Here is a 20,451-nt window from a genome sequence, read left to right as displayed (position 1 = left end):
GGAGCAGATTGATAAAGGTTTAACTCTGACCTCTGTCAAGGTCCAGGTGGCAGCCCTTGCCTGTTTTTGGGGAGGGGGGTCATTTACGGAACTCGTCTTTGGCAGCTCATCCATATGTGGATTGATTTTTGAAAGGGGTAACTCGTCTTTGTCTGCTTCTCCTCACGATTTGTCTGGAATGAAATTTCAATTTGGTTCTTGAGGCCTTGCAAAAAGCACCCTTTGAACTGTTATGCAGAGCTTCTCTTAAGGATCTCACTTTGAAGATAGTGTTCTTGTTGGCTATGGCATCAGTCAGGAGAGTGTCAGAGTTGCAGGTACTACCATGCTGCGATCCCTTCTTGCATTTTACAGAAGCAGGAGTTTCCATCCACGCTATCCCTTCATTCCTGCCAAAGGTGTTTTCTAAATTTTATGTCATTCTGGAACTGATCCATCCATCGTTTTGATAGGAACTTGGCTGTGCTGAGTTTAGTCCTTAAGGTTTTTGGATATCAAAAGGGTCTTGATAAGATATTTGGAGGTCAATATCAAATGTCATAGATCAAACAGGGAGACTGTTCATTTTTTTGGCAATCCTAAGAAAGGAGAATTGGTCTCTTAAGGCTTTGATTGTGTTCTGGTTGAAGGAGATAATTTTGTCAGCATATCTGCTCTTGTTTAAACAGGTCATAAGTATATAAGTATTGCCATACTGGGAAAGACCAAAGGTCCATCAAGCCCAGCATCCCATTTCCAACAGTGGCCAATCCAGGTCACAAATAGCTGACAAGATCCCAAAAAAGTACAAACATTTTATACTGCTTATCCCAGAAATAGTGGATTTTCCCCAAGTCCATTTAATAATGGTCTATGGACTTTTCCTTTAGGAATCCGTCCAAACCGTTTTAAAACTCTGCTAAGCTAACCAACGAATTCCAGAGTTTAATTACATGTTCAGTAAAGAAACATTTTCTCCAATTCGTTTAAAATTTACTACATTGTAGCTTCATCGCATGCCCCCTAGTCCTAGTATTTTTGGAAAGCGTAAACAGACGCTTCACATCTACCCGTTCAACTCCACTCGTTATTTTCTAGACCTCTATCATATCTCCCCTCAGCCGCCTTTTCTCCAAGCTGAAGAGCCCTAGCCGCTTTAGCCTTTTCTCATAGGGAAATCGTCCCATCCCCTTTACCATTTTCGTCACCCTTCTCTGCACTTTTCTAATTCCACTATATCTTTTTTGAGATGCGTCATCCAGAATTGAACACAATATTCGAGGTGCGGTTGCACCATGGAGTGATACAAAGGCATTATAACATCCTCATTTTTGTTTTCCATTCCTTTCCTAAGAATACCTAACAATCTATTTGCTTTCTTAGCCGCAGCAGCACACTGAGTTGAAGGTTTCAACGTATCATCAACGACGACACCTAGATCCCTTTCTTGGTTCGTGACTCCTAATGTGGAACCTTGCATGACGTAGCTATAATTCGGGTTCCTCTTTCCCACATGCATCACTTTGCCCTTGCTCACATTAAACGTCATCTGCCATTTAGACGCCCAGTCTCCCAGTCTCGTAAGGTCCTCTTGTATCCCTCCACTTCTGAAGACTACACAGGATAGTGGCTACACATTCTGATTCATACATTTTGAAGAATTATAGACTCAGTGTTGCAGTGAGAGGCTTCCTTCAGATTAGCAATGATTTTGGCAGGGGCCTCAAATTCCCACCCATCCTAAGACTGCATTGGTACATCCTGTACTTCCTGGACTGGTCTAATGAGGACACTAAGGAAGGTGAAATTAGTTCTTACCTGCTAATTTTCTTTCTAGTCCCACCAGACCAGTCCAGGTTCCCACCCATTCAAAAAACGATGTGAGGAGTAAGACAGAGTGGGTTTGAGATGAAGGAGTTACAGTTTCAGTTTTGCATAGTTGACTTTCTCATATGAATTCCCAGTTCTCCTTTCAGTGTTCAGTCAATATTTTTATGTATATAAGGGGTGTTTTGTGAAGAAAGGCATATTCTTCGATTCTCCATGAAGTACTGCTTTGATAATGAAATATAACAGGTAAGAACTAATTTCTCTTTCAGAAAGCTGCTATTTATACATGGAAATCCACACCACACAGAGGATTCAAGGGGGTATGACAGGGATGTCTTAGGTGGGACAAAAATGTATGTGCGTATTCCAAATTTTATGAAGGGAATACAAATTTTTTGGGGGCGGGATTTATGGGGGGAGGGAGAATCCCCGTTGGGTTTTAAACCAGCTGAATCACATGCACACATTTTTAAAAAGTGCTCATTTCCAGCTAGGGCTTTGCATAAGTGATAAGGGAGTAATCCTCTTTAATCCCCCATTGTTTATTTCTGCTTCCAAAATGAAGAATAAAAACTGCACCTTCAGTTTTTAACTGGCGGTACATTTATGCCTAGATATGTAAAGTGGGACAGCTACGAGTGGAAGTGGTGCCACTTATACATGAAAGTTGTGACATTTTGTCACTTCCATGTGGAAGCTGCTGAGTTTGTGCCACTTAATTTTTGCATTTATATATTTGCAAAACGGCTGCTCCCACACTACATGCTACATGTTCTTATAGGTGTCTACAAAAGACATTTGGTAGAGCCTTTTGTAAATACTGTTAGAATTGAGCATGTCCTGGCCAAGATGTCTGAATTCCAATCTCAGCATTCTATGTGAAATGGGCCTTTATGTGTCATTATAAAATTGGGCCAAAATAGGCATCTTCCTGCCCTCTAAACCAAGGGTCCCTGTTATAAAATTACCCCCTAGGAACTCTGTTTCCAAAAGTTGGCTACTGTGTGATTAGTGTTAGCTAATTTCCCTTAAAATTCCAGCTTGTTTGGTCATTTGTTCTGTTATTTATTTGTTCTTACCACTAGGCTTCCTTCCATTATTTTCTCCTTATTTGTATTATTTATTTTCCAAGGACAAATAGGCCTATTTATTCTCACAAGTGGGTAACGAGGCGCCGCGTTGCCTTGTCTGGAGCTTCTAACAAGCTCAAAACAGAGCTTTGTGGAGCACTTGAGATGCTGCACCTCGCATGCACGGGTGCCTTCCTGCCTGCTGCGAGGGCATGGTTCCCGCAGTTCTTTTTATACTGCGGTGAAGAGAGGCTGTGGGCTTTTTTGGTGTCTCTTCACAAACCTTTCTTTTTCGCTTGCGGCCGTCCTTAGGCCGTTTCCTTTTCCCTTTTTGTGCCTTTTTTCAGTAGGCACCATCGAGTCCTTTGATTTCGCGGACGCTATTTTTCCGTCCATGTCCTCGAGGCCTCCCAGCGGCTTCAAGTGCTGTTCTCGCTGTAACCGGGCCATCTCGTGTCCTGACCTTCACGCATGGTATATCCAGTGCCTTGGGCCCGATCACCTTCCAACTGCTTGCAAGTTGTGTATGTTGATGAAGAAAAGGACCCAGGTGGCTCGAGAGGCTCCGCACGAGAAGCTTTTCTCAGATCGGCCTGGTCCATCGGCATCAGTACCGAGGGTGTCGACGTCGAGGGAAACAGCATCGAGAGATAAGGTAATGGCTGCCGAAAGACCTTTTACAGCTGGGAGCAGTGAGGCATCGAGCGAGTCTCCACCCGTCTCGAGACCTCCTGCTATTCAGGCCCCCCCGGGACCACCCTTCGTCGGACCCGGCCCCGAGGAGGCGTGAGGATTCCACGTCCTCCTCATCGGTACTGAGAAGTGTCGATGATGGGCGTCGAGCAAAGGCGAAGAAGCATCACCATCGATCTCCTTCAAGACACGGTACTGAGAGCTCCGGGGAAAAGCGTCGGCGCTGGGAGGACTGCTCACCCTCCATTCAGGAGGTGCCGATGTGTAGGTCGTCAGGCAGCCCAGTACCGGCTCTCGAGCCCCAACGGATTTTGGCACCGACTCCTGTACCGGCTCCACAGCCTTTCCTGATGGAAGCTATCGATGAACGTCTCCGGGCCCTTCTTCCAAATCCGTCGTTCTGCTGAGGTGCCTGAGGTGCTTGTGCCTACTGCTATGATGTTGCCTGGCCCATCCCCTGTGAGGAGGTCCCCGCCCTCGGTACCGCTTGCGGCACCAGAGCAGGCTACCACCAGGGTTGACTCCCCCTTGACGTCAGTGGAGGAAGCTTCGCCGGAGTCCAGGCAGGGGTCGACTCCTTGACACCCTCCATGAGAATGTCGATCCTCCAAGTCGAGACAGGATCGGGTTCGGGCTGCTCTTCATGAGCTTCTGTCCAACACCGAGGAGGAACGTTCATGGGAAGAGGAGGAAGACCCCAGGTATTTTTCAGAGGAAGATTCCCAGGGGCTTCCTTCTGATCCTACTCCGCCTATTGAAGTCAATCTCCACCTGAGAGTCTTACTTTTTCATCTTTTGAGCGGGAAATGTCTAAGGACATTCCATTTCCCATGGAGGCTGTGGATGAGCCCAGGGCTGAGATGTTCGAGGTCCTGGACTATCCTTCTCCACCTACAGAGGTTACAACGGCCCCTCTGCACAATACGCTCAGGGAAGCATTGTGGCGGAATTGGTCTCATCCTCTCTCTAATTCAGTTGTGAACAAGAAGTTCGAGTCCCAGTACAGAGTCCATGGTGAGCCTGTGATGGTGAAGGCCCAGCTTCCTCACGATTCTATGGTGGTGGACTCTGCTCTCAGAAGATCCAAGAGTACTAGGGACTATGCTTTGGCGCCCCCTGGCAGAGAGTCTAGGACCTTGGATTCTTTTGGGAGGCGTACGTATCAGGGTGCAATGCTCGCCGCCAAAATTCAGACATACCAGCTCTACATGAGCATTCACTTACGGAACTCGGTGAAGCAACTGTCCAGTTTAGTTGACGCTCTTCCTCCTGAGCTTGCTGAACCTTTTCACCAGGTGGTCAGGCAGCAGAAGGCGTGTCACAAATTCCTAGCCAGGGGAGCTTACGACACTTTTTATGCCGCATCCCGAGTAGCTGCTCAGGGTATCGTGATGTGCAGGCTGTCATGGCTGCGTGTCTCAGACCTGGTCAGAAGACCCAGCAGCGAATGGCAGATGTTCTGTGCCGGGGGGATAACCTTTTTGGAGAAAAGGTTGAGGATATGGTTGATACCCTCAAGAAGCATCACGATGCTATGTATTCTCTCTCCCGCTGGACTCCTTCTGCTACTACCGCCTCCTCTAGGAGGTATTTTGGAGGGAGGAGGAGTGCTCGCTATTCCTATAACAGGCGTAGGTACACTTGTGCCTCTTGACAGCCTGTTCAAGCTCGTTCCCAGCAGGTCCGCTCCCGTCAGCGGCATGCACCGAAGGCCCCTCCGGCTCCCCAGCAAAAATCAGGGATGAGTTTTTGACTGGCTCCAGATCAGCATAGCCGAGGTAGTACCCGTGCCAGACGATCTACCTGTTGGGGGGAGGTTAACATTTTTTTCACCAAAGTTGGCCTCTCATAACCTCCGACAGGTGGGTTCTTCAAATAGTCCGGTTCGGGTACGCTCTCAATCTGGAATCAAAACCTCCAAATTGCCCACCGGGAGCTCAGTCCTACAGCTTCAAGCACAGGCAGGTACTTGCAGAGGAACTCTCCGTCCTTCTCAGCGCCAATGCGGTCAAGCCCGTAGCACCCGGGCAAGAAGGGCTGGGATTCTATTCCAGGTACTTCCTTGTGGAAAAGAAAACAGGGGGGATGCGACCCATCCTAGACCACAGGGCCCTGAACAAATATCTGGTTCGAGAAAAGTTCAGGATGCTTTCCCTAGGCACCCTTCTTCCAATGATTCAGGAAAACGATTGGCTATGCTCTCTGGACTTAAAGGACGCCTATACTCACATCTTGGTGCTTCCAGCTCACAGGAAGTACCTTCGATTCCGTCTGGGGACCCAGCACTTTCAGTACTGCGTACTGCCCTTTGGTCTAGCATCTGCGCCCAGGGTTTTTACAAAGTTCTTGGCAGTTGTCGCAGCATCAATACGCAGACTGGGAGTGCATGTGTTTCCTTATCTCAACGATTGGCTGGTGAAGAACACCTCAGAGGCAAGTGCTCTATGGTCCTTGTGCATGACTATTCACCTGCTCGAGCTACCGGGGTTTGTAATAAATTATCCCAAGTCCCATCTTGTCCCAATGCAGAAACTAGAATTCATAGGAGCTCTGTTGGACACACGGATGGCTCGAGCTTATCTTCCCCAGGCAAGGGCAGACAATCTTCTGTCACTAGTCTCCTCAGCTCAAACATCTCAACAGATCATAGCTCGGCAGATGTTGAGACTTCTCGGTCACATGGCCTCCACAGTTCATGTGATTCCCATGGCACGCCTACACATGAGATCAGGTCAATGGATCCTAGCTTCCCAGTGGTGTCAGGCTACAGGGGATCTAGAGGATGTCATTCATCTTTCCACCGATTTTTGCAATTCCCTACAATGGTGGACCATTCGCACCAATCTGATCTTGGGATGGCCATTCCAAATTCCTCAGCCACAAAAAGTGCTGACGACAGATGCATCCCTCCTGGGGTGGGGAGCTCATGTAGATGGGCTGCACACAAGATGTGTGGTCTGTCCAGGAATCAGGTCTTCAGATCAACTTTCTGGAGTTACGAGTGATCTGGAATGCTCTAAAGACTTTCAGAGACCGGCTGTCCAATCAGATTACACCAACAAGCAGGGGGGCACAGGATCTCGCCCTCTCGCCGTCCATGCTCAGAGTACACATACACATTTGGAGCAGGTGACTATTTGTGCATGTGAATTTGCACTATTGGGGCTGATTCAGGGTGCTTATATTATAAAGGCACACAGGTACTAATGTTGATTTTGTAAAGTAAGCGTAAAATATGCACCTTTACAGTTTTTGTAGGCAACCTGTTATAAATTTACCCCCATACCTGCTTAATGTAGGTGGCTAGATTATTTGAAAATGCACCCCATACTATATACGGATACTGTATATTACATCATGGAGTATTTTATGTTTATTCCTTTTCTTTTACTTTAGAACCCATAAAATGCAAGAGGCCGGGAGAGCTAGAATATGGCCATGTCTCTGGAGATATTTATATGGTTGGTAGTGAAGTTACCTTTTCCTGTGAAGAAGGATACCAGCTAATGGGGGATGCTAAAATCATATGTTTAGAGTCTGGGGAGTGGAGCCACATAAGACCATATTGTCAAGGTACAGTATTCTTTAAGGTAATACAAGTATGTAGCATCCTAACATATTATTCGAGGAATAGGTTATAATTATGTACATCTAAGCAGATATGAGGGAAGAATGTATTAAAACAGGCTTGTTAGTCTAATTTCTATTAATAAGATCATTAATAAGACTGTCCTTCCCCATGTTTAAACTTGTACAGCGCTGTGTAACCCTGGCAGCGCTATAGAAATGCTAAGTAGTAGTAGCATAGGCGTAGACTGGGAGGGGCGAGGGGGGGCAATGCCCCCCCAAACGACGACGAGGCGCCGCCGCGCCATTAGTTTAAAAAAAAAAAACACATGCACGCACGCACTCCTCTCCATCTGCTTGGCTTCCCTGCTCTCTCTGTCTGTGTCCCGCCTTCCTCTGACGTCAGAGGAAGGCGGAACGCAGACAGAGAGGGCAGGGAAGCCAAGCGGAGTAGCGGATGGAGAGGAGCGTGTCCGTCTACCCCTCTCTCTTCCTCCCTCCCTCCCTCCGCCGCAGGCAGCAGTCTTTTCCAGCGTTCCTGGCAGCGGTAGCATTGTACACGCTGCCTTCGGCTCTGCCCTGAAGCCTTCTCTTCAAGTTCCTGTTCCCGCATAGGTGGGAACAGGAACTTGAAGAGAAGGCTTCTGGGGCAGACCGAAGGCAGAGTGTACATCGCTACCGCTGCCAGGAACGCTGAAAAAGCTGAAGACTGTTGCCTGCGCCGGAGGGAGGGAGGAAGAGAGGGGGTAAACGGAGTCACCATCTTGGACCTCGCGGGGGGGGGGGGGGGAGCAGAGGGAAGATGGATGGTACTGGGAGGGGTGGGGAGCAGAGGGAAGGAGCAAGAGATGGATGGGACTGGGAGGGGTGGGGAGCAGAGGGATGGACCAGGAGATGGATGGGATTGGGAGAGGTCAGGCACAGCAGAGGGAAGGAGCAGAAGATGGATGGGACGGAGGGATGGTGAGCAGAGGGAAGGAACAGAAGATGGATGGGACTGGGAGGGGTGGGGAGCAGAAGGAAGGAGCAAGAGATGGATGGGACTGTGAGGGGTGGGGAGCAGAGGGAAGGAGCAAGAGATGGATGGGACTGCGAGGGGTGGGGAGCAGAGGGATGGACCAGGAAATGGATGGGATTGGGAGAGGTCAGGCACAGCAGAGGGAAGGAGCAAGAGATGGATGGGACTGGGAGGGTGGGGAGCAGAGGGAAGCCTACTGGAAAGAAGACACTGCATAAAACAGAAGACACTGGGACCAAAGCGAATAGAAAAACTAAATGATCAGACAACAAAGGTAGATAAAAGTATTTTATTCATAATTTATTAATTGAAATGTCTCAGCTTTTTGAAATGTGCATCTGTGATATTTTGCCTGTAAATTTCAATTCCTTCCACCACATTAGCATGTTCATTTGCATATGTATATATGCTAATGATATGCTAATATGCTCCGCCCATTCTTTGCCCCCCCCAAATGAAACAGTCAAACTACGCCTATGAGTAGTAGTAATAAATATGTTAAAATACTGGTATTAATGCAGATCCTTGGTGCATGCCTCAATCTACCGCTTTCCATTAGGAAGAGTGACCATTTAGTCCCCTTTTTTATTTCCTTTCCTTTAAGTTGTCACCAAATAAGACATTATCTCCTATCCCAGTGATTCCCGGTTCATTGTGCCCTTAGTGTTTAAATAATTATTTTCACGGCACCCCTAGGCCAATCATTTCCTCTGAGGTCTTTGTCGCCCTCCCTCCCCTCCCCACGGCAGCAGCAATGACAACAACAATGATAGCAGCATGGAGTCCTACCTTTGCTGGCAGGGATGCCCAAGCCCCTCCAGCTGAAATGGTCCACTGCCCGAGCCCCACACTTCATGCTGCCTGGCACTCTTGCACATGCTCTGTTCAACATGTTTATATGTGTATTCCATATTTTAGAGTAGCAATATATATATATGATGATGTGACCTCCTCCCCCCCCCCCCCCCCCCCCCCCCCCCCCCCCGGATTTTCCCTATTATTGCACATGTCACTCTGAATGGTTTCTGATCTTTAAACAAAATGTAATATATATATATTTTTTTTTTATTTGTACCCTGCGCTTTCCCACTCAGGGCAGGCTCAATGTGGCTTAGGTACTTATTGGGGCAATGGAGGGTTAAGTGACTTGCCCAGAGTCACAAGGAGCTGCCTGTGCCTGCAGTGGAATTGAACCGAGTTCCCCAGGACCAAAGTCAACCACTCTAACCACTAGGCCACTCCTCCACTCCAATATTAGTCAGATGTACCTGAGTAAACACATATATCACGGTCTTTAATTATTATTATTTCATTTATTTAGGAAACAGAGGGGTCCTTTTACAAAGGCGCGCTGAAAAATGGCTTGCGGTAGTGTAAGTGTGGGTTTTGGGTGTGCGCCGATCCATTTTTCAGTGCACCTGTTAAAAAGGCCTTTTTAAAACTTTTGACAAAAATAGATGTGCAGCAAAATCAATATTGGCGCATGTCCATTTTGGGTCTGAGACCTTACCGCCAACCATTGACCTAACGGTAAAGTCTCATGCGGTAACCGGGTGATAATGACCTACATGCGCCAAATGCCACTTGGCGAGCGGCCAAAATTAAAAATTATTTCTCGGACGCATGTATTGGACGCTCACCAAAAATGAAATTTCCGCAAGAGTCATGCAGTAGCCGTGTGGTAACTCCATTTTGGCGCGTGTTGGGCGCACGTACACGCTTACGTGGCTTAGTAAAAGTGCTCCCTAGTTCTCTAAAATCCATATCACCCATATGTAAAATTAACTGCCCCCTTAGTCAATCAACCAACTGAATAAATATAATTGATTCTTAGATTCAACTAATTGAACACAGACAGGTTTGATTGAGACCATCTCTGTTGAATCTAAACCTCACTATATGTTGAACTTTACCTTGAGAGTGAAGTAGTCACCACAAAGTTTTTACAGGAATGCAATGCTACAATCAAGGAAATTCCAGAAGAGATTATAAAAAAAAGTTTGTTGAAATACATTAGTCTGGAAATGGCTATAAAGTTATATTTAAAGTTCTGGGACTCTACTGAACCACAGTGAGAGCCATTATCTCCAAATGGAGAAGACTTGGGTCAATGGTGAATCTTCCCAGGAGTGGCCAGCCTGCCAAAATTACACCAAGGGTACAGCAATTCATCGGAAAGTCAGAAAACATCCCAAAAGAATATCCAAAGAACTGCAGACTTCTCTAGCCTCAGTGAAGATCAGTGCTCATGGCTGTACAATAAGACTGGGCAAAAACAGGATTGATACAAGAGTTGCAAAGTGCAAATCGCTGCTAACATCAATGTTCATCTCACATTTGCAAAAGCATACCTGGTTAATCCTTCTCAAGCCTTTTGGGATAATGTTCTATGGACAGATGAGTCAAAAGTGGAACTGTTTGGAAAATACAGGTCCCATGTTCTTATGTTCATTTATGTGCGGTATGTAGTAGGACTGTACTGAACATTCGTATTTGATTCAATTTAGCCTTGAATAGGGCCCAAATACATTATTCATATTCCGCCAAATAGTGATTTAAATTTGAATATGAATAATCCGGGGCTGTACTTTGCTAAATCCTATTGAAATAAACACTTGATCTCTGACTTCACATTGCTTCTTTTACTATTTGTTATATTACAGCTCAATGCCCATTATTCATATTCAGTATTCATATTCGGTCAAATAATATTTTTCATTATTCGTATTCAGCCGAATAGTAAAATATGCTATTCGGTACAGCCAGTATGAACCAAATACAGCATTCCACAGTATGAACTTCATACTAACAGTCAAACAGGGTGGTGGTAGTGTCATGGTATGGGGATGCTTTTTTTCTGCCTCAGGACTGGAAAACTTGCCATTATTGAAGGAACCATGAATTCTGCACTGTCCCAGAAAACTCCTAAGAAGAATGTGGTGGTTGGGAGGCGGGGATGGTGCTGGGCAGACTTATACGGTCTGTGCCAGAGCTGGTGGTAGGAGGCGGGGCTGGTGGTTTTGTTCTTTAGATTGTAAGCTCATTTGAGCAGGGACCGTCCTTCTTTGTTTATTTTGTACAGCGCTGCGTAACCCTAGTAGCGCTCTAGAAATGTTAAGTATTAGTAGTAGTGGTTGGGAGGCGGGGATAGTGCTGGGCAGACTTATACGGTCTGTGCCCTGAAGAGGACAGGTACAAATAAAAAGTAGCACATATGAATTTATCTTGTTGGGCAGACTGGATGGACCGTGCAGGTCTTTTTCTGCCGTCATCTACTATGTTATGACTATGTAATGTCCAGACATCTGTCCATGAGCTGAAGCTGAAGCATAATTGGGTTATGGAGGAAGACAATGATTTAAAATACAAAAGCAAGTCTACATCTGAATGGCTGAGAAGAAACAAAATTAAAGTTTTCTAGTAGCCTAGTCAAAGTCCTGACTGGAACCCAATAGAGATAGCCTAGTCAAAGTCCTGACTGGAACCCAATAGAGATGCTTTGGCAGGATCTGAATCAAGTCATTCTTGCAGGATGTGTCTGAATTAAAGCGGTTCTGCAAATATGAGTGGGCTAAGATTTCTCAACAGTGATATGAAAAACTGATGCCAAATTATAAGAAATGTTTGGTTCTAATTATTGGTGCTAAAGATGGCATAACCAGGTATTAAGTTGAGAGAGCAGTTACTTTTCCATATAGATGATATAGGTGTTGGATAACTTTGTTCCTTACATAAATTAAATAGTAATTTAAAAACTGTGGTATGTGTTTACTCATGTTCCCTTTGTCTAATAAAATAGTACATTTGGTTTAAAGAGTAGAAACTATTCATTGTCACTTGTATGCAATAATAGGGGAAATAATGAGGGCAAAAACCTTTTTCACATAATTGTACTTCCAGGAAAATGCTGCCATCAGCATTACACCTTTTTCAAGTCAATATGTATACAAGTCATGTATACTTTTAACTAACTTCTTGTTTGGACATGAGCTTTTGAGGAGAGCTAGAGGGGGAATTGTTCTTGTCTCTGGGGTTCAAACCTGCCTCAAAGTGCAAGATTTTGAGTTTTTGAGGACAGCTCCTTATCAGCTTTCCTTTACATCCAACTTTCTAAAATTTGCCACTTATAAAGCCCCATTCTACAGCAGTCACCTAACCTAGGTAGGAACTGGGATGCCGAAGTTCATAATTCATAATCATAATTACCTCAGTATTCTCCAAAATGTTTTGCTAAATGTGAAGTCTTTTGTAAAAAAAAAAAAGGTATAAAAACGCTGGGAAATATGTGCAACATACAGATATATTTGCTGCCACTTGCCCGTGTAAGTGCTTGATTGTAGAAAAATATACATACAGTAGGGGTCAATTAAGGAGCCAAGTGAAATTAAATCTTTTAAATTTTTTTTAGATAGTGCTAGACCCTACAGAGTTAAACAGAATTGCCACATCAGATTCTGTGCATCCCTCAGTAATTCTTCATTTAAATAGCCACATTCAAAAATCTGCATTTACATGTATGTAATCTATACATGTAAATGCTGTAAAATTGCTACACAAGGCTTCTAGAATGAACTCCATATGTAGGGGTGATTCTATATCATAGTGCTTAAAATTCGACACCCAAAATGTAGGTGGTAAGAGCTTATTCTATAATGGAATGTAGGCCCCCTACTTTGTAGAACACTGGCATAACCAGATATACATGCACCTAGAAAATAGGCATGAGCACTTATGCCAACCATAGAACTGGTGTAACTGCAGGTGCCTAAATGCTGAAGATACATGCATACATTATAGTATTCTATAAGGTAAATATATAAGTGTGCATCCAGTCTATGCTCTGTCCATGTGTATACCCACCTTACAAAAATTTGCTGTGATAGACTTTTTGCACATCCTTGGGCGATTTAAATCCTTTTTGTGTGGGTTCTGCATGAAAAGGAACAAATTGTTTCTTGCCCTTGATCAGAGGTTTAAATTCTTTTTGAGAACACCAAGGAATTACTTGCTTCCCCTGGAGCAGCCTATGGGCAAAATGTGGCTTTGTTACAACTCGGTAAAGTTTATGACCAATTGATACATCTCACTTTTCTGACTTTTTTACATAAGTGTGTATAGGCTGGTATTTGAAACATTTACATGTGTAATGTAATGTGTAATGTGTAATTTACATGTGTAATGTAAAATGTTAGCACTGATTTTATAGAATTCCCTCCATAGGAGATAATTTTATAAAGGATTTTTCATGCATATATGTGCATAGAAGCCTCTCTTTAAATTACCTTAGGCTTAAAAGTATGCACACTGCATACTTGTATGTTTTAGAGTAGGTGTGTTCAAGGGAGCAGTTTGGTTTACATATATATATATTTTATAAAATACACACATGAAGGTGTACTTTACACACTAACATAACGTCTGTGGCTTCAATCTAGCCACTGTTTCAATACTAGTATTTTATAAAGATACATAGGTGTCTATCCAGCTTATAATCGAAAAAGAAAAACTCCTATATTTCGACCCAAATCGGAAGATGGGCGTTTTTCTCGCAAAGGCGCCCAAATCGGTATAATCGAAAGCCGATTTTGGGTGTTTCCAACTGCACTCCGTCGCGTAAACGAATAAAGTTGATGGGGGCGTGTCGGAGGTGTGGTGGAGGCGGGACTGGGGCGTGGTTATCAGCTGAGGAGAGATGGGCGTCTTTAGCTGATAATCGAAAAAAAGGCGTTTTGACCGCAATTTTGGGTCACTTTTTTTGGACCCTTTTTTCTCATGAACAAGTCCCAAAAAAGTGCCCCAACTGCCCAGATGACCACTGGAGGGAATCGGGGATGACCTCCCCGGACACCCCCAGTGGTCACTAACCCCCTCCCACCAAAAAAACCCCCACTTTAAAAACTTTTTTTCCAGCCTGTATGCCAGCCTCAAATGCCGTACCCACCTCCATAACAGCAGAATGTGTTTGATCCTGTCACAGCCTTTCCCTGGGTCAGATGTGGCTCTCGGGTGCAGTACAGGGTCACATCAGCATTGCATTGTGGTGGGTGTAGGGTATTGTGTTAGCTTGTGCTACAGTCTCACGATGTTGGTAGTTGGTAGGCTCTTCTCCCATGGTGCTTTTCCCCCTGCCTACTGGGTCAGAGTGTGCCCTGTTGTGTTTCCTGTTGTAGTCCATGCGGTAGTGGCCATTTTTGTAAGCCAGTTTTAGTTCCCTTTCCTGTGTTAGCCACGTTAGAGAACTTAGTTCTTACCTTGAATGTGGCCGAAAGAGGGCATTGTACAGCATTCTGCCAGCTCTGACCTACTGCTAATCTCAGTACCAGGGAGACTCGTTGCCAGTGGGGCACAACCTCTGATCTGCAGTTAACTGTGAGTAAATGCGGTTATTCCAATAAAGGACGTTTTCGGAGAGATTAGTCTTCAGGTGTCAACTGGTGTGCCAATGTTATACAGCAGCAACAAGTCCTAGAGGCCTGCGTGTATGCAGGTCCCTGGAGCACTTTTAGTGGGTACCGCAGTGCACTTCAGCCAGGTGGCCCCAGGCCCATCCCCCCCCCCCCACCTGTAACACTTGTGCTGGTAAATGGGAGGCCTCCAAAACCCACTGTACCCACATGTAGGTGCCCCCTTCACCCCTAAGAGCTATGGTAGTGTTGTACATTTGTGGGTAGTGGGTTTTGGGGGAGGGGGGTTGGGAGCTCAGCACCCGTGGTAAGGGAGCTATGCATGTGGGAGCTTTTTCTGAAGTCCACCGCACTGACCTAGGGTGCCCAGTTGGTGTCCTGGCATATCAGGGGGGCCAGGGTACTACGAATCCTGGCCCCTCCCACGACCAAATGGCTCGGATTAGGACATTTTTGAGCTGGGCGTTTTTAGTTTTCATTATCGCTAAAAAAAACAAACGCCCTGCTCAAAAACATCCATTTTTTCGAAAATACTGTTCGGCCCACCCCTTCAAGGACCCGTTCTTGGAGATAAACGCCCATGGACATAGGCGTTTGCGTTCGATTATGCCCCTCCACGGCGTTTATTTTTGACATCCCAAAATGCCTAAATGGATGTCCATGTGCTTGAAATGTCCAAATCCTGATTTTGCAAAGGTAGGATTTGGACGTCCAACACTGCCATGTGCACACATAGCAAGGGGACATATTGTGGGTGTGTTTTGGGCAGGACTAGGAAGGGCCTAAAATCAGGATTCCAACACCGATTACCAAACGGGGAAAAAACTTCCAAGCCGAAAAAGGACTGTCACGAAACACCTAGCCACCCATCTGGGGTACCCTGCAGCCACTTAGAGGGTCAATTCCCAGCACAACTCAGATCTGCCTGCGCACCTGCTGCTTGTGCTCTACACTAGCACTCTCCTTCCACTGACTGGGTCACAACCACCTCTGGGCGAGTCTCCCGCTCTCAAATTATCCCTAGTGATTTCTAGGTTACTGGAGCCACACAGTTGTGCCACAGTTCCCAGAAAGCACTCACAGACCCAACTCACAAGTGACCAAGATTCTTTATCAGTCCAGACAAACAAGGTGAACAAGCAATTATGTTTATTCTCTTAAAAATAGTGTACAGATGAACAAAATAGTGCAACTGTCAAACGATAACAGGTAACTGAAATATGGATCAGTTATAATACTAACTAAACACTTGCATACTTTCTAGAAAGTATCTGGGGAGATCAGAACATATATCTGTTCACAGAGCTTCACAAAGAGATTGCTCTGTCCTTCTCCCGGGCTGAAACTGAAACAACAGCCAGCATCTGCTGAGTAATTTCAGACTGTAGGCCAATCAGAGCCCAGAACAGTCAAGTTTCAAATAAAAACTGGCTACATCACTACAGGAACTTCTTATTATCTATTACCTTTTACTAAGGTGTGCTGAAAAATGGCGTGCGCTGTTGTAAGCGCATGTATTGGACGCACACAGATCCATTTTTCAGTGCACCTGCAAAAAAGGCCTTTCTTTTGGGCCAAAAATTGACGCGAGGCAAAATAAAAATTGGCACGCGTCCATTTTGGGCCTGAGACCTTACCTCCACCCATTGACTTAGCAGTAAGGTCTCACTCGTTAACGGAGCGGTAATCATCTGCACGCATACAATTCTGATTACCGTCCAGTTAATGCCACATACTGGAAAATGAAATATATTTTCCCGCCGGTGTAATGGATGCGCATAAAAAATGAAATTACCTCCCAGGCCATGCGGTAGTCGGGCGGTTGTTCCAAATTGGCGCACGTTGGGCGCGTATGGGTACCTACGCAGCTTAGTAAAAGGGCTCCTAAAAAAAAGAGAAGTCAGTCCTCTGTAACAGCTTTAAGCATAAACATTCACCATCTGCTGGCCAAACAGAAGAAGTACACTTCAGACATATTTAAGACAGGAAAATATCCAATACATTTTTCAGGCTTAAAACACACTGTTTCTTCACAAGGACGTCCTAAGTTAGACCTGTTTCAGTCACATCCAGGATACAAAAAGTTGCTCTGATTAAGCAACTGACCACTGGAGGGATTACGCCTTAAGGTATGACCCCTCAAAACTCCCCCAGAGGTTGCTCTCCCTCTCCCTGAAGTGAAACTAGAAAGGAAAACCAGGCTGTATGTTAGCTGCAGGAATTATAGTCATTCTGAACAAAGCAGCAAACAGATTAGAGGAGTAGTTTAGTGCTTAATGCAGTGAGCTGGAAACTAAAGAACACTGGTTCAAATCTCACTTTAACTATTTTTAATGTAATTCTGAGTGTACAGGAACAGAAAAATGTCTGCTGTACCTAACTATATAAACCACCTGCAAGCCTGAAGGCTATTGAAGTGGTGTACATTCAGGTGTAGTAGGTATTTTTCTGTTCCTTGAGGGCTCATAATTGCAAAAAAAAAAAAAAAAGAGTTAAAGTGGGATTTAAACCTGGGTCCCTTAGTTTATAGTCCACTGCACTAACCAGTGGACCATGTTTGTATGGCCATTTTCTAAGAATGCTTCCATACAGCCATCTATGTCCCATGTTTTCCTCCATCATAACCTGGACGTTCAAGTTTGTAAAATGGCTGTTCAAACTGGAGTCTCTAGCATGCGGATATCCATCTCACTTATTTTCAAACAGGAAATCTTGATGTATTTCCTGTTCAGAAATACATGTAAGATGGATGTCCATTTGGGATATTCTGACATGGATGTCTCTATTCTGATTTGGATGACCTTTCAAAAATGCCCCTCCAAGTGTCTTTATAAAATTGGCTAAAAATAGACACCTACATGTCTTTAACACATAAATGACCTGTAATAAAATACATTCAACATTCTCCAGCCTTTTCTGACACATATAAGGGATTTGAATTTATGGACCTAAATTTCTATTTTCAGACATTGGCACCCAATAAAAAATTATCCTCCACTTCTACTGACTAGCTGTTATCCACGTGCTTATTGACACCTTAATGAATTCTAGTGAATTGGTAAGGCATGACTTCCTTTTGTTAGATCTATGCACATTCTTCTCTGTTTTCTCTAGGAGAAGCAGGATATTATATTCTTAAATCTGGGTGATGTCATCTGGTAGCTATGCAGGACCAGCTTATATACTACAACTTGTTAGAGCACTGCACCACATATGTGCTTTCATTCTTTCCAGAGCAAATTGGACATGCTTTTTTCAGGTCTCCTTAGCTTGTGTCTTGGGATTTTTCTTCCTGATTATGTGGGGTATGAATTTGCCTCTCATTTTTAAGTCCTGTTACTACCTTGTAGGGCCATGGTTCCTGGTAGAATATCTTAGTTGGGTTTTTTTGGCACTTTTCACATTTTTAAAAATGTTCTACGGCCCACCAGGCCCTCTTAGACCTCAAGCATCCGACTGCATATTGTTCCACAATCAAGTTATTTGATTTTGCTGCGGCTATTTTTCTGGACATGTCCCAGAAAAAAAGCTCCTAGTGGCTTTAAGAAGTGTACCAGGTGTAACAGGACCATATCCATCATGGATACTCATAATTGGTGCCTAGGGACCCAATCATGATTCCTCTACTTGTAAACTTTGTTCATAAATGTCAAGGAGAGGCATCAGAGGTCATGAGAAGCAGCGCAAAAGGAGTTTTGGTGCAGATACGTCCAGTTCATAGATTTTGCCATTGGCAGCATCAGTCTCCAGGATCTGCATTAGACACTGGGGACTTATCAGCATTGAGAGTGTCTTGACCTCCCTCAACATCGAGCGTCAATAGAAGCCATAGGGTTTAAACATCCTCTGATCCCCTCACGAGGAAGAGAAAGGATTCATCCTCATCTTTGTCAGTACCAAGAGATACAGATGTGGGATGTTGGGTGGAGGCCAGAGGGCACCAACACTGATCCCCTTTAAGGCACGGTGCCAAGACCATTGAGGCACCACAGTCACTAATGCCCTTGAAATGCCCCTGATTTGAGGACAGCTCACGCTTGTTGATGTCAGAAGGGGTGTGCCAGCCTACAAGGAGCCAAGATGATACATCTAATACACCCCAAGTATCTCAGAAGGACATGAATACATGACTGAACCCCAGTCATTGTTGATGGCAACCCTTGAGGAGTGTCTCATGGGTAGATTCAAGGAACACATGGAACATCTTTTGCACAGCATGAGGCAATAGCTTTGAAGGCATCAATGTTGAGGCTTCAAGCAATGCAGCTCATCCTGAAGACCCATGTGCTGCCTGCAGATATACATCAACATCAAGGCCTCGAAGGGCATCAGATTCATGCACACTACTACACCAGTGATGATCTCCAGACCTTCAGGGGAGGAGGTTTCTTTTGCACACTGGAAGTCCCTGGTGCCTTAACACCCCAGGCCCAGACCTAACCAAGCTGTCAGTTGTTTGAAGCAGGCAGAGACTCAATTGTCTCCTACTGAGTACTTTTATGAGTCAGATTCTGAGTACTCCTGGTTAGAGGATCCAGAGGTCTTCAGATCCCTTCCTTCCACATGAGAGATAAAAATCTCCCCCAGATAAGCTCTCTTTCATTGATTTTGTATGAGAGATGGCCAAATCCATCCCATTTCAGTTGAAAACTGAGGGTGAGCCCAGGGCAGAAATGTTGGACATTTTTCAATTCAGTGACCCCCAATGGAAGATGTGACAGTGCCCATGCACAGAATCCTTAAGCAGGTACAGATGAAGATATGGGAGAATCCCCCACCACCACTCATACAACAGGTCAACAAGAAGGTTGACTGTATGTATAGACTCCACAAGGCCCCAAGATTCGAGAAGCTGCAGCTACTTCACTATTCTATGGTGGTTGAATCAGTTCTCAAAAGAGCCAAGAGTACTCACTCTTCGGTACCCCCAGGGAGAAAAACGAGGATCTTGGAGTCTTTTGGAAATACATTTTTTCAGAATGCTATGCTTGCATTCTGCATAGTATTTACATGAGCAATGTTGTGTGAAGTGTGGCAGAATTCACTGACACTCTTCCCCAGAATAAAGCCAATAAGCTCCATCAACTAGTAGCCAAAGAACAGGAGTGTGGAAAATACATGGTCAGCATGACTTATGATATTTTTGATATGGCATCGAGAGCCTTTGCATTGGGGACTGGTGTCTGTAGATTCACTTGGCTGTGGGCCTCAGACTTCAAGCCTGAAGTGCCAGAAAAGCTGTCGGACATACCATGCTGTGGACATAACATTTTTGGTGAAAAGGTGTAAGAGGCTGCCAGCTTCATCAAGCAGCACTCTGAGAAACCTAAGTCATTCTCCAGGCCCATTCTGAGCGCAGTCTCTTCCAGAAGGTACTTTAGTGGAGAGCAGTGGAGGTCCTACCACTCTCAAAACAGAATAGGTATCATCCATCATCTCGCTCCTCCCAAGTGAACCAGGGTTCTCACTGTTGCTAGAGACAGCCAAGGGCCCAAAAGTCCCAACCTGCTCACCAGACAAAATAAGAGCATACGAACAGCCATACTGGGTCAGGCCAGTGGTCCATCTAGCCCAGTATCCTGCTTCCAACAGTGGCCAATCCAGGTCACGAGTGCTTGGCAGAAACCCAAATAGTAGCAGCATTCCATGCTACCGATCTCAGGGCAAGCAGTGGCTTCACCATGTGTATCTGAATAGCAGACTATGAACTTCCTCCAGATACGCTAACCACTGACATCCTCTGGCAACGAGTTTCAGAGCTTAACTATTCGTTGAGTGAAAAAAAATATTTCCTCCTATTTGTTTTAAAAGTATTTCCATTAAACTTCATTGAGTGTCCCCTAGTCTTTTTGAAAGAGTAAAAAATCAATTTACTGTTATCCATTCTACA

General features: G+C 44.9%; 1 protein-coding gene across 3 annotated transcripts in view; it reads left to right on the top strand.

Annotated features, from left to right (window-relative positions):
* Positions 1-20,451, top strand: part of SVEP1 (sushi, von Willebrand factor type A, EGF and pentraxin domain containing 1) — a 538,231-nt gene that overhangs the window by 336,223 nt on the left and 181,557 nt on the right. For 2 of the 3 annotated variants that reach the window (XM_030193745.1, XM_030193744.1), the window contains exon 33: positions 6,969-7,145. The exons of the other annotated variant lie outside the window; for it this stretch is intronic. In XM_030193745.1, coding sequence (XP_030049605.1) covers positions 6,969-7,145 — 177 coding nt within the window. The remainder of the gene's footprint in view (positions 1-6,968; positions 7,146-20,451) is intronic. 3 annotated transcript variants of the gene reach the window in all.

This window comes from Microcaecilia unicolor, chromosome 2, assembly GCF_901765095.1.
Source record: "Microcaecilia unicolor chromosome 2, aMicUni1.1, whole genome shotgun sequence".
NCBI lineage: Eukaryota > Metazoa > Chordata > Amphibia > Gymnophiona > Siphonopidae > Microcaecilia > Microcaecilia unicolor.
This window is presented reverse-complemented; position numbering and strand designations above follow the sequence as displayed.